A 14524-nucleotide genomic window follows, 5' to 3' on the forward strand; every position below is an offset into this window, starting at 1 on the left:
AATGGGTATTTTCTTAACGTAAGATGTCGATTATTATCTCGATACATTCATATTTGGCACCATTGTCAACAGAGCTCTACTATTTTAGTGGTATATCTTATCTCCTATTGGGTGTAAAAAATACAGCAGCAAATTTACACGCGACTAATATATCAACATCTAGTTACTCTAAATCCATTATATTAGAATAAATTGCGAAATTATCTGAATGCTTCCGTAGAAGATAAGCCAAGTTTTCCACCAGTGTATTATTCTATAGGTACCTATGCATCATAATTGCTTTCGGAAACACTCGACTCATGCACTAACCTGGAGATTTATAGCTGGAGTCGCAGAAAAATTCATTCTAGATTGCGCATAGAACCACTTAAGAAAATGGAATGAGAAGAAAAATGTAATAGTGGTAATAAATATGAATTGAAAGCTAATAATGAATTGATATTTTCCTTGAACGAAGTCAGTTACGATAGTATCAATATTAGATAATGGCCTGTGAGTCACCCAAGCACATTAACCGGGATTCAGGATTCCAGAGTTTATAAGCATTATTCAGCAAAGCTTTCATAATAGACACACGCAGTTATATCAGCACCTACGCAACCTGATCATACCACTATAATTCTGTAATTTAAAATAACATTAAAACTACGCAGAAGTTTAATTTGATACACGTATTCTTCTCGAGCAGAGCTGAATGCGACAGGCTGGATCGAGTACCCGCATTTAGGCGTATACGCCGTAACGTAAGCGCGCTAAAGAAGTCGAAACGTGACTTTGAATTGATGCCTTGGGGTGCCTGGTCATAGACGGACTTAATGCCGAACGTCCTGAATCGCCGCGCCTGGTGCTAAACGTCTTTAGAATACACCATGTCTTAGCCCTCTCTTTCGCTACTTAGCTATAAGACTACATATCTGAGACTCACGCAGCGCGACCATTACTCCAGGGATCGGGAAAAGCTAGCCTAAGAATATGAAAATCTATAACCAACATGTCATCAGCGGACCCAGCAACGCAGCTTGATGCCCAGGAACAGCTTCAGAAGACCAGAAAGCCCCTGTCTTGTATCTCCTGCAAAGTCCGAAAGCTAAAATGTGACCACGAGAAGCCGATTTGCACTCGATGTGCCAAAGCCAGCAGCGAGTGCATCTACCCAGAATCGAGACGCAAGCCGACCACCCAGCGAAGTAATGTCAAGGAATTGGAGGCTAGACTAGGTACGTATCAAACACGGCAAATCCCACTATCAAATGGGTATATTGGCACCCAGCACTCATGCGCAACAATAGCTCAAGTGGAGGGCTATCTCAAGGAGGCTACCGAAGATAGCCGAGATGTGAAAAGAGGCAAACTCGATGGCAATCAGGACAGTGATGATTGTACGAAGAGTCAGCCGAGAGCCGTGACGGTAACTGATGAAGAAGATGGCGCCGCTGATGAGCAAGCTATCCCGCCAGAAAACTTCACCATCCCCAATCATTTCGCCGACCAGGCCGAATCTGGGGATAACCTTCCTTTCGAATCGCCAAGCTTTGAATATCTGAATGGCAAGAAATTCAGCAATGACGAGCTGATAGACCTCAGCATGTCAGAGTCATTACCACCTCTTGAGGTAATAGAAGAATTGTAAGTTGCACTGATACTGCTTTATTCGCAACCGGGCTTATGTATTGGACAGACACGAATCTTTCTTTTCCACGCAATACCACTACATGCCGCTTATACACTCTGGCCGCTATTACCAGGCTTTTTATGGTGGTCCGTTAAAGAAACCGGCCATGTGCTTGCAGTATGCTATTTGGGCAATGGGTGCACTATGGCACCCCAAGTACGACCGATGCGCCGATGTATTCTATAAAAGAGCTCGATATTACGCTGAGGCTGACGAAATGAGGGTGAGAAGATATCTTTATTTCGACTTGTATCCGATCAATGGACCATCAAATGACTAACCCGCACTCTAGGAATATGGAGAATATTTTATAACGGTAGCGCATGCTCAAGCCTGGGCCCTCATCTGTTGCTATGAAGCGAGAGCCATGCTTTATACCAGAGCGGCAATGAGTACTGCTAGGTGTTGCCGCCTTGTGCACATGCTTGGCCTCGATAAAATTGATGGGCTGGATGACAACTTCCCTGCGACTCTAGCCCCCCCAAAAGATTGGACAGAGCTAGAAGAGCGCAGGAGAGTCTTTTGGGTGGCGTACTCATGCGATGCTCAATCAAGCATCGCAACCGGCTGGCCCAGTTTTATTTGTTCTGAAGATGTAAGCTTGTTTTTACTCGGTTTATTTAACATTTGGCACATATGGAACTAACTTGTGCAGATCATGACTCGACTTCCAGCCAGCGAAGAGGCCTTTGCGTCTGGCCAAGAAGAGGATTGCCCTTATATGGATGAAGTTATGAAAGGCGCGCCTTATAGTGGATTTTCTGGCTCTCTCGTTCTCAACCAAAATTTAAAGGCCATCATGTCTCATGTCCATCTAATTAGGCCATCTGACCGACCTGAAGATGCCACGCACGGAGAATTTTGGAAACGACATCGACGTTTAGATAACCAACTGTCAAGCCTGTTTATGTTCATGCCAGAGAGGTTCCGTCTACCCGAGAATATACGAGACCCTCTGGCAACGTACATTAACCTGAACTTTCACGCATCTGTTATTTGCTTGCATCATGTTGCCCTTGAGGTGATTGAAAAGCATGACCTTGGCGATCCTTTGAGAAAAGACAGCCGATACCTATTAAAAAATGCTGCAGACGAGATTGCCAGAATTGTTAAGATGACATCCCATCGTTCATCATTATTTGTAAGAGCTTTTTTCCGGCGACGTTGAACACTCACATGGCTAACAGAGCCCATAGAGCAACCCGTTGTGTGCCTTTTCGCTGTATTCTGCGACAACCGTGTACGTTTACCTGGCTAAACAGGATCCATCTACGGGAATAAATCCGGTCGACATGTCCAATCTTGAGCTTATAATCAATGCCATGGAAGCTATCGGCCGTATTCATATGATTACCTGTGCCTTCTTACAGCAAGCTTGTCTTGATATTGAAAATAACGGCCTCTCTTCAACCATCAAACTTCCAGTACTCTACCAATACCGCAATCTCTTCGGCGGCCCAGCTTCCAACATTCCCTTGCTAGCTCGAACCCCAATCTCAAAACACACGCAAATGAGTTCTCCACTGCCTGGACGGCTGCCTCTGGGCAAACCGCTAGGCCACTTACGACCAATGAACATACGAATGACAAAATCAATTCCATTATTGACAGGCGTCACGGCACAAATGAGCCGAATGGGCATTACAGAGAGCTTCCGGCCTGCTCTTGGCGCCATATCCAGAAATTTAGCACCCCGGCCCAATGATAACATTCACAAAAGGAAGCGAGAATCCCCGAGCTCTCAATCCACAGCAGGCACGGACACCGAGATGTTTGCCACAACGATGCGTAATGGATATATTCACGGCGCACCTACATCCGGAGATTTCACAACTTCCGATCGAACCAATTCACCACACTTTTATTTCTCGCCTGTTGGCCAAGGAGCAGGCAGCGACCCGGGATCCCATAGTAGTAGTGCATGGCCCGGTAATACAGAAAGCGACCCAGGGCATAATTTAAGCGATTTCCAACAAGATCAGAGCGGTCAGCCATTCGTCACCTGGCAGCTAGACAATGAGATGATGGCCTTTACCCAAGGCTTCCGTACCGACATACCTGATATAAACGGCAACAACCCACAGGGTTTTTTCTAAATTGAAATTTTGGCTTTACTGCTTGGTCGGCGTATATACAGACTATCCAGGGGACTGGATAATGGATATCAAGGGAATCTTTGCTCATTGACAGGAAAACGTTTCAGTGATCGAGATTTTGAGCTACGTTGGAAATGTTTTTATGTGATATCAAACTCCATATAGGGCTGGAACAGACAATGCTGATTTGGGCGTATGAGAATCTCAATATACACATCTCACCTTTTGAAACGACAGCTAAAGTCTAGAAAACGACCCATCTCTATATGTTATTTTACGCTCGGCTTTGAACTTCATGACTCGTTCCGCGATGTATAATTGATTTATACACTATTATTACAATTATAATTTTGTATATCTGTCAGCTATTACAAACCGACGCCTGTTATTCTCATCAATTCATAAATTTCTCATCTTTTTTCACCAAAATACCGTTGCCGGAGTTCGGGCTTTGGCGATTAGCGACGAGTAGACGAAGTGGCGCCGCTTCGTTAGCGGCTTGTCAGCGAATCATTATGCCTTTTATCTACTGCCGGCTCTCGGCCTTGGTAAACAGCGACTCAAATCGCGATGCTTCATGTATAAAGTGTTATAGGATAGAAGCGTAGAAAGGAAAATAAAACGGAAAAAGGAAAATTAAATATGTCAAAAGCAATGGATTCACACTTCTTAGCCGGCAAAAAATAATTATTGCAGGTGCCGGCATCTCGGGCCTGTCTTTTGCTCTCGCTCTTCGACAACAAATAGCCCGCTAATCTAGCATCTCCACACATAACCATCTACAAACGCGACTCCAATGTTGTGCCAGCTAGACGAGAAGGATACAGTCTTTCCATTGCTGGCTTCGATGAAACCGGCCGCCTCTTCGCAGCCCGCGACCTTGGAATACTGGACGATGTTATGAAACATGCCACGCAAGGCCTGGGCAACCAATTCGTGTTCAAACTGTGGAACAGCTCGTGGAGCGAGTTTTTAAGCCGGCTTCCGGCCTACCCACCGCGGGGAACCGAATTGCGAGGAAAAATCTCCGAAAGGTGTTGACTGATGCTGTCGGGCCCGAGCAGATTCAATGGAATACTGCTTGCGTGGACGCACAGCGGCTCCCTAGCGGGAAGATGCGCGTCAAGCTCTCTGGAAACCATCTGCCAGCAAATGAGTCAACGGTTGAGTGTGATCTTCTTATAATTGCTGATGGGGCAGCCAGCAAGATTAGAGGATGTCTCCGGCCAGATGATGTTTTGCAATATGCAGGAGTTATGCAAATGGGCGGCCTGGCCGTCTTCCCAAACGGCATTCCCAAGCCTGTTGATAAAAAATGGGGAATTTTACTTTCCTCAGGTAAAGGAGTAGCTTGCTTCCTGTCACCGTATGACGAAAAAAGCGTCGCTTGGGGCTTGAGCCATCGTGCACCGACTATTGAAGAGCCGGTGAAGATAAATGGTCTCGAAGATGCCAAGTCAGTCATAGAAGACTACAGGGAACTTGGGAAAGAGTTTCTTGAACCATTCCAAAGCATCCTCGATGCACCGGATCCCAAAGATGTATCTCGACTGGCTGCTAGAGACAAGCAGCCTTTCAGCCATGATCTTTGACTCGGGCCAACAATCTTCATAGGAGACAGCAACCACGCAGTCAGTCCATTCTCTGGTTATGGGGTCAGTCTCGCACTTAAAGATGTCTGGGACCTTGCAACACAGCTGTGCAGCTCTCAGACCTTGGAAGAGGCTGTTAAAGCTTACGATGCTATTAGCATGCTGAGAGCTAGCAAGGTGCTCAAAGAATCACATCAGCGAATAGATATGGGCCATGCTACTGGCTTTAATTACATATTAAATCGGAGTCTCGTTAGCTTTGGTGGATTCATTCTTGGAATCAAGGATGCTTTAACCTCTTCATAGGACCGAGAAAGATTTCTATCAAAGCAATGTAGACAATGGAGAAGATTTTACCGCTTCATAAGTATCATCTAATCCGACATGGGAATTATGGCAAAACGTACAAAATGCCTACAATGCCACTGACATCTGAGTCGCTGACAGGCGCCAATTTTGACAAATAGTTCATTCGATGAACTTGCGCTCAAAGATTTATGTTGGATAAGAATCCCATAGGCACGTTAAAGACAAGTTTGGTCACAGAGCAAGAATTTTGTTGCTCCTTTGGAATAGAGAAGCGATTTTTATTTAGCCCACATGTATATAAACAATTAGAGAAATTAGAAAACGAAGTTATATGAAGAGTTTTCACTAGTTTCTACGTATAATTGTATATACTTTGGATGACAAATTAGCTGCGTAAAGCAGAATTTTAGGACCCAAGACAAAAATAAGAATACCAACTAATATTCCAAACGCAATGGCAGGGACTTGTAGTAGCTGGCGGTTTATCCATGTAGTGATCTCACCAGCTAAAAGCCACTCTCCATTCATTTTTCTCGCTTCACGCAAACCCAGTAAGCCATCCAAGCTCCGTTTGCTGTTGTCCCGAATGTATGCATCGATACCGCCCTTTCTCACCATCTTATCCAATGCTTTTTCAAGAGTTGGCCGCTCTTTATAGCAAAAACAATTCTCTGACGTCTCTTCTGAGTGTTTTGAGTGGGTATCACGGTCAAGTATAGGCACACCGTAGCCACAGGAGGTCTGAACCTTGTTTCAATGGTCAGTCTTTCTTTAAATAAAGCCAAGCTTGTCGAAATACACCAACTTTGAATATCTCAAGCATGATGATTGCTCTTATTCCAGGAAATTCCTCATGGCCTATGGATTGCATAAGCTCTGAGAATCTTGGATCAGTTCGTTCAACAACTGAGCCAGTGCAAAAAAGTCGCATGATTCGAGGCTTTCCGTCCAGACTGCAAAACATGAGAGTGACTCTCTTATTCTCGTATATATGAGAGATTGTCTCGACGCCTGAGCCAGCGGTATCTAGATAGGCTGCATGATTTGAGTCAAAGATATGAAAGGTCGATTGTATGAGACCCTTTGGAGAAAGGTTGACATGTTGGCCATTAAGAGGAGCCGAGGCTGTGAAAAACATTTGTTGTTGCAGCGCCCATATTCTGCGGTCCTCAGAAAGAGATTTGTGAACCATTATATATGTGTGTTATGACGAAGAGCTGTTGAACCAAAAACAGGAAATGTAAAAAAAAATAAGAAAAAGAGGGAAAATGGTCAAGAACATAGTGAAGCGAATTGGTTTCTTCTATTATAATATACAAATAAACCACTTTTTAATTCCCCCTAATCCTCGGAGATAATGCAGGCGCTATGATTCTCTTTGGTACTGATTTTCACTTATAGTTTTTCGTATGATTTATAACACAGCTGAACAGCTATCGTCTAACTCACTTCCAAATCATGCAACATTTCATGAGTGCCTTAATCCAGACGTAAGGCTTGATACAAAGATATTATCACCTAATAAGGCCGCTATATTAGCTTCATTTTCTGTTGAAGAAACAATCCCCATTCAAAGTCTTTTTCTCCGGTCTGGACTGCCACTATTAATACCAGGGTCTGTCTGGCTCATATGGGCGCTATAGTACTAGCCGCTAACGCCGCCAGGGTCTACAAGAAAACGCAATGGCAAGCTCTAGCCCTCCTTTATCTCCGCTGGCCGGGCACATCCTCTAGTAGAGCCGAATTACCGGCATTATTTGTTCGGTGGCGCTGCGGCCCGCGGCGCCAAGTCAGATAAACTTTAGCTCTTATTCTCCTTCATGACTATAAAATTGATGAGCTTGTACTCCGTATGAGTTGAGAGAGTTTTTGGCAATGGCGAGGATTACTATCTGCATTTAAATAGTTATGTATACACTACAGCTTCATGAATTATGGACTTTTGATACTCATTACAGATGCAATACTAGGAGACATATGCAAACGGAATAGAAACTTACATTAAAAAAAAAAAAAAAGTAAAGATTAGACTATATCGACATTCTTTGAGGTTTATCGATGTAAACGTCAATGCGAGGATTCATGAAGACTTCTTCCGCGGATTTTAAAATTTAGCCCCACTGTCCATGCAGGTATCAATGATCTTGGAACCATAAGTAGGCGGTGGATATATACTTGTCTATGCAATAGGTCCGGAGATACGACCCAGCTGTATCTACAGGTCTACAGAGCATAGGACCCATAATTGAGGAGGGAGTGGTTAGCCATGGGTTAACCAACATCAGAGCCCATGCGGCGTTAAGCAGCGTCTTTCTCCAGGTGTTTCGGGCTAATGAGCAACTCTTCAAAAATGAAGACAAATGTCGATTGAGCTGTGCCGAAAAGGAGAAAAGCTATCATCCAGAATAAGGGATATAGTACGGAGCAGTGCGCCGGGTATCTGTATAGATAGATAGATGGGATGGAAGATTATAAAGATAGGAATCCTAGCCACAATATGTCACTCGTGATTACATAATGGAATCAACGTGAAGATAATACATGAGAACGGCTATTTGACTTGGCGGCAGCAAATAACCCTAAGCCAATATCCCCCTGTAAGGGAGCCTACTACAGAGTAGTGTAGCGTCTATGGCATAACATATCGTATCTTTATTTATGCGATAACAAGATATGTGAAACTATTCCAGTAAAATGGCCTGTACGATTCCGCGAGCATAGAGATCGAGCTGTTGGCTCTACTCTGATATATACTATCTATGAGAAAAGTAGATGCGTTGGCAGCTATCATTTTAATTATCCCGTTTGACAATGGGTAGCGAAATTGCCTCTATGTATATGGAGTCATCATATGTATGCCCATTGGTGCAAAACAAACCGTATTAATATAGTATATGTGTACTAACTCCGCCATAATATAAGATACGCGAGGACTTTTTTTTTTTTCCGCGTAAAGGGAATAGTATCGGAGCTAACTATGCATATAGGATCCCCATGCATAATTTAGGATATGGTTGGAAGTGGGCACCTATTATATTATAATGTAATCGGCGATTGAAAATTGAGTTTGCAGGATGAGCATGTACGATAGCGTGCGCATGCGTCCAGAGGATTGACATATGACCAGCCATCGCCATGTGAGATCTATCGAACTTGAGATGCTATTGGTCTGCCCTTGGAGCCGTATTTCCGGCGCCAAACACATGGCTCTATGTCATAGGTGGAATTCTTGAAGTGAGATGAGGTCGTATTTCAGCGAATGATGTAAGTCTTTGCAAAACAACGAGGGAACTAACAGATCTTGCCTTTCAGAGATATCCTAGATCGTTGTATACTAGAAAATCGAGTTGTTCAATCCCAGATCAGATTGCTATTAGCGGTCATGGTAATATCCGAAAGATATGAAGATTGAAAGAAACAACTATAAATAATTTTGGCTTTTTAATATATCACTCATCATGTTTATGTATTTCTCTATTCCCTAACTCCTTCATTCCTTCGCTTCTTCCTTCGCTACATGCTGCTTCCTTCGCTCCCTATTTCTAGATTGTAAAGCTGTTGGCTAGTTTTAGCCTCGCATTATACCGCATTTAAACCCTCTGTATGGTTTAGCTCTTGAATAGCTTGGTTCCAGCATGCATTAAACTTAATGACATTAAAAGGCGAATTTATTAGCCAATGCTTTCTCTTACCAACGACCGGGAGACTTTCTCCCAAACTTAATCTGCACATTTTCCAAAATTGTTCCCATATTCCAGTATTGTGTCTCATTTTATCGCTCTAAACTTTTTGAAATATCCCTAAAACACCCCAAAATGTCATCCAAGACGCTTCCTGTCATTATCGTTGGTGGCGGCCCAATTGGTTTAGCGGCTGCTCACATCTTTGATAAACTTGGTCTGGATTTTCTACTCCTTGAACAGCATCACAGCTTGACCCCAGACATTGGAGCATGCATTGGCATGTGGTCACCTTCACTGCGAATTATTGATCAACTGGGGCTATGGGATGCATTTCAACCTCAAGTAAACCGAATGGCCGATAAAATATCTTTCACACAAGCAGGAGATATCATTCACTCTGGCTCAATATTTGCTGTGAACGAAAAAAGGTACTGTAATCACTCGTGTTCGTTAAACGATCATTGCTAACTCTGAATAGATTTGGTTATTCAACGTCTATTTTCCACCGGCACAGCATTCTTCAAACTTTGTACGATTCCTTGCCAGAAAGCTCTAAACGGCGGATGTTGGTAAACAAGAAAGTCGTCGCTATTGATATCAAAGAGGAGAGTGTCAGTGTCCGCTGTTCAGACGGAACTGAGTTCGAAGGATCAATCATTATCGGTGCAGACGGATCGCACAGCGCGGTGCGAGAATGTACAAAAGAACTTGCTCGGAAAAGCTCTTCCGGAAACGAAGCTTTTGGAAAGAATGAGGCATTCAAAACAACATATCGACTCTTGTTCGGAAGCTGTCCACGTTTTGGTGATGCCAAGCCTGCCACCGTTTACGAATGTCATAGGTCCGGAAGTTCTACCCAGGTGTTTGTTGGTGAAGAAACGATGTGGTTTTTTCTTTATGAAAAAATAGATAATCCCACGTATGAGCACAAATCATACACCCAGAAAGATGCTGATGAATTTGCAACGCACTATGCGGACCATCGCGTGACGAAAGAGATCTACTTTCGAGACGTGTATAAGGAGCGAAATAACTCAGGTGTAACTGATCTCGAAGAAGGAATTCTTGACAAATGGTGGTGGAATCGCATTGTTCTCGTCGGAGACGCGGCACATAAAGTCACTCCAAATGCTGGATTAGGATTCAACAGCGGCATGCAAGATTTGGCTGCGATTGCAAATGGCATTCGAAGTCTTCAAAGCAAAGGAGGAAGTCTTCATGATAATGATTCTGTCGAAGCGCTTTTCTCCCAATATCAAAGCGAGAGAATAGACATCATGAAGAAACTCAGCGATGTCTCCGCTAGAGCAACACGCTTATGCGCCTGGCATTCAACCTTTGCAATGATAATGGACCGCTATATCATGCCAGCACTCAACCTTGAATTATTGATGAGCAGATTGTTGGTGGTACCAATAGTCATCAATTCATTTGTCCTCGATTGGCTGCCTGAACCGAACCATCGCAGCGGAACAATTCCTTGGAAGAGCTTTCCGAATCATAATCTTAATACTGAAGAGGCTCACTAGGCTACTAATTACATGGAAGAAGTTCAGGTTGTAGCAAAGAAAACGCTTTTATATCGGCTGATTTATTTTCACAAGCAAAATATTTAATACGATTATTATCCTTCTAATCTTCATATTTCCCATGCTCTTCTTTGTCCTTTTTAATAAATTACCCACCATCTGTACAAGTGATAAGCTGAAATGCAGGCCGAGATAGAAGATACGATAGAGCTGTATGTAGAGCATGAGCTGAAGAGTACATAAATTTTGATAACACTTTCGTTAATACATGTATATATGACACCCATATACTGCGCCCTCTACAGCTGCCAATTGTAGTCAATTTCTTTAAGATAACTTCGGAGCTGTGGCGAAGAATTAATTCATTAGTCGTTGCAAAAGTACGATTAAAAAATACTTTATTAATTTTTTTGTCATAAGTATAGGAAAGAAAGTTGATCTAGCCGTAATTTTCGAGTTTCAGCTGTGACGGTGCTCTAAATGCAGCTGGAATGGATCCGTGAGATTTTGTGGCTGGCTGAAGGCACAAGTGATAGAGTTGGAGTGATTGATTATAAAACTAAGCTGTACTGTCTGTCATGGCATCGAAAACCATTCTGAGAATTTTATCCATGTTGGCATATCAAAAGCAAAGCCGCTCCATAGAATATTAGAATATTTTCTCTTAGAGTTGGCTATAATTTGACAGGGAAGGCAGCTCTATTCCTGGCCACCATGCTTGTTTACCAAGGACAACCGAACGCCAATCCTGATGGAATTGAATCAGTCACGGCTATTCTTCCAACAAAAGCTGAAGCTGGAGCGCCATGCATTGTTCTATGGCGCAAAGCTACCACAGCATCGACCAATTCAAAAACACCTAGCAGAGAACCGCCCAATTTTGGAAATTTTGAAGCAATTCTGGAAAAGGAAGACAACAAGAACACTAAGTTTAAGTCGGCCGCGTCTAACTTGGAACTAGAGTTTACCGGCGATCATAAAACTGTGTCGCTTAGCTTCCAACCTACACATGGAGGTAAAATTCAGCATGTACAGCTGACTTTGGCTCTGGGCGACCCGTTCAAGACTCACTCTCCCCAATCCGAGGCATCCCTCTTTGGCGGGCCTGTCATCATTCAGAATAAGGGCCGTGAAAACCTTATTGCTCTAGTACTATGTGAGAAAGACGAAAAGGGATCCCAAAAGCCCATCAGCGTTTTGATTGAATGGGGTTCGGAGGTTGCCATGGCTGAGATACCTCTGAGAGTTCAAACGTGTCAAAGCCAGGATAAGGACACTATTCCCGACCATGACGACAATCTTTGTTTCAGCTTGAATAGCCGTCAGCACCATTTCCATGGAATGGTGAGACGCCCGCGCCGTTCTTCGCCAGAGTTGCTGCTGCAAATTCGCCCTCAGTCTGGTAATAGGTCCGATGCTAAGTCTAATGCCGTTAAATCTGACGAGAAGTCTGATGAGCCAGCAGCTTGGCAAACGACACAGAGTTATCCTTCTATTGGCAAATATAACAACTCCATGCACTCTATCGTGCGCCGATCTGCTGATGCTCGCCATACAAGGATTTGGAATGATACTGCTGAGAATACCAAAGGCATTGCGCCGTCACTTGTTACTGTTACTATCCAGGAGAGTGGCGCAAAGAATGACAGCTATAATAAGGGTATGGCGGCCGCAGGCCTATTCGTCTCTCTCCTAGGAGTTGCCGCTTGTGCTGCGCCGCCATCTTTGAGCTCAGTAGGGTGGGCAGTTGGCATCATAGGACTCCTTCTTGCTGGCCAATCAGGACATGACAACTTTCACGAAGATCCTGGCAAATCTATCACCAAGGTGCTTTACCCAAGAGATCGCATTTGTCGACGTGCGGTTGGAAGTGATGGTAACGAGATTCTCATGTATCGAGCCTACATAGACGGGCGTCTACTAAAGATCACTAAATATTTCTTGCCAGCTGCCGGAGTTGGCATACATACAATCGCAAATATTGTCAATAACCCGTCAGGATGGGAGGTGGAAGATATGTTTGCTTTTCAGTTTGCTGAGCCTCAAATCATTAATCTTTACCGCTATATCAAAATTCCTGGATTGGTGCCCACGGGTACAAATGAGGGTGGCTCGGGGCTTCCTAGCCATGGGCTTCCTTCTGCAGGCTCGTTCGTTTGGTTCGATAACACTGGAAAATTTTTGAAGTTTTATGAAGCAAAAAACGAACAAGTCGATAAAAGACGAGATCCTATCTCTCGGTTTGGTTTTGGATTGTTCGATCCGAAAGATAATACAGCCATTCACCACAATGTCATGTCACTGGTCCAGGGCACTGATACTCAGCTGAGCACCAACATTGCAGTCCTCAGCTTGGACGACGATCACGGCACTCCGGTGGTGGCTATGCATAACTGGAAAGTCAGTGATATTGAGTGGCAGGCAAAAGCCGAAGAAGAGAAGGATGTTTTGGAGTACATCAAATTGAACCGGAGGGGTTGGAATTGGGGGTACCAGTGGGATAAAAAGAGCCATGGTATTTATCTCATTAAGTCACCCTTTCATTATAAAAACGACTTTATGACTCAGAATGAGGGAACGCATCTATTTATTCCAATCAAGAATAAAGAATGGACATACACTTCAATGGTGGTGAAGGATCCTAAGCCTACACCTGCACCACCATCGCGAAGATGAGATAATACTTTAGCACATTTCACATTCTAGCCTAGTTTCATAAATCGGTTCAAGAATACAGCTTCAGTTTATAAATAAATACAAATTTGACTGTTTCTGGATCTCAATGAATAGCTGGGCGATTAAATAAAAGAACAATGTACGCGAATGAAGCATAGCATGCCATATATTCTCCCAGGAAGAGCACTCTTGAAACATGACGCTTTATAGGATATGCATCCTTGCACATAATTTATTCTCACTACATCAGCCAAGTAATTTAAAAAAAAAAAAAAAAAAAAAAAATTCTACCACGTTTAGCTAGCCAGAGATTGTATATTAGCTTCACTGCTAAAAGACCAATGATGCGCATGTCATTCGTGACCAGTATAAAGTGGTTTGCATTTTTACCACACGAAACCATGTGGTCTCATTTTTTTTTTATCTGGAGCCTCCACAAGCCAAATAATTTTAGTTGCCGTACGGGGTGGTGCTACTGTCCACCCATCGGCGTTAACTCAATTAAGAACATGAAGGCATCAGAAACAAGCCACAATGGTAGGCAACCCAAGCCCAACTCCCAATTTCGAATTCCAAGGCGAGAAAAAGTGAATCAAATCAAGCACATAGTCCGATCCGCCTTGGAAAAAACCCACGGATCAGCCTTCGTTAGAGCAGGCTGACACAGACTGCGGAAAATTAAAATCAGGCACCAACTGGAAAGGTGTGGAGATTCGGCAAGTGTTCCACCAGTGTGTACCTGAATGCCTGGTGGATTTGGGATTTGGTTAAGGGAATTTTTTATATGATAGCTTCACAATAAACTAATTCATCAATGTGCCAATCGGTAGACCTAATGCTTAGGAATATTTGGAGTAGGTCGGCGGGCTGCTCATGTTATAGGTCAGCTTACATGTACATGTACGTTAGTTGTGCCCAATCACTTCTGCCAGCCTATCTAATCTTCAACCACTGGTGATCTATCAGA

General features: G+C 43.4%; 4 protein-coding genes across 4 annotated transcripts; all 4 read left to right on the plus strand.

Moving 5' to 3' along the window:
* Positions 1 to 899: 899 nt before the first annotated feature.
* On the plus strand, positions 900 to 4056 carry GGI43DRAFT_95449 (transcription factor domain-containing protein). The gene is made up of 6 exons (XM_083210575.1): positions 900 to 1217; positions 1290 to 1626; positions 1679 to 1895; positions 1965 to 2267; positions 2328 to 2813; positions 2869 to 4056. The coding sequence occupies exons 1-6, from the start codon at positions 992 to 994 to the stop codon at positions 3766 to 3768; spliced, it is 2469 nt and encodes an 822-aa protein (XP_083058827.1). The 5' UTR covers positions 900 to 991; the 3' UTR covers positions 3769 to 4056.
* Positions 4057 to 4283: 227 nt separating this feature from the next.
* Positions 4284 to 5985, plus strand: GGI43DRAFT_428667 (FAD-dependent oxidoreductase; the record flags this gene model as incomplete). Its single annotated transcript, XM_083208996.1, has 4 exons — positions 4284 to 4316; positions 4516 to 4704; positions 4746 to 5224; positions 5390 to 5985. The coding sequence occupies 4 exons, from the start codon at positions 4284 to 4286 to the stop codon at positions 5664 to 5666; spliced, it is 978 nt and encodes a 325-aa protein (XP_083058828.1). The 3' UTR covers positions 5667 to 5985.
* A 3413-nt stretch (positions 5986 to 9398) lies between these two features.
* Positions 9399 to 10881, plus strand: GGI43DRAFT_428669 (FAD-dependent oxidoreductase; the record flags this gene model as incomplete). Its single annotated transcript, XM_083208997.1, has 2 exons — positions 9399 to 9780; positions 9831 to 10881. Exons 1-2 carry the CDS (start codon positions 9485 to 9487, stop codon positions 10879 to 10881), a joined length of 1347 nt encoding a protein of 448 aa, XP_083058829.1. The 5' UTR covers positions 9399 to 9484.
* Positions 10882 to 11595: 714 nt separating this feature from the next.
* GGI43DRAFT_428671 (uncharacterized protein) lies at positions 11596 to 13557 on the plus strand (the record flags this gene model as incomplete). Its single annotated transcript, XM_083208998.1, has 1 exon — positions 11596 to 13557. The coding sequence occupies one exon, from the start codon at positions 11596 to 11598 to the stop codon at positions 13555 to 13557; it is 1962 nt and encodes a 653-aa protein (XP_083058830.1).
* Between the last annotated feature and the right edge of the window lie 967 nt (positions 13558 to 14524).

The sequence above is a fragment of the Trichoderma evansii genome (genome assembly GCF_050947405.1).
Source record: "Trichoderma evansii strain SZMC 28006 chromosome Unknown GGI43scaffold_15, whole genome shotgun sequence".
Lineage (NCBI taxonomy): Eukaryota > Fungi > Ascomycota > Sordariomycetes > Hypocreales > Hypocreaceae > Trichoderma > Trichoderma evansii.

What these genes read in the sequence shown, in the direction of transcription:
- GGI43DRAFT_95449 (XM_083210575.1), top strand. Translation starts at nt 992, where the DNA reads ATGTCATCAGCGGACCCAGCAACGCAGCTTGATGCCCAGGAACAGCTT. An exon ending in CTTGAGGTAATAGAAGAATT is followed by an intron (nt 1,627 to 1,678) that starts GTAAGTTGCACT and finishes TGTATTGGACAG; the next exon opens with ACACGAATCTTTCTTTTCCA. An exon ending in GTTTTATTTGTTCTGAAGAT is followed by an intron (nt 2,268 to 2,327) that starts GTAAGCTTGTTT and finishes TAACTTGTGCAG; the next exon opens with ATCATGACTCGACTTCCAGC.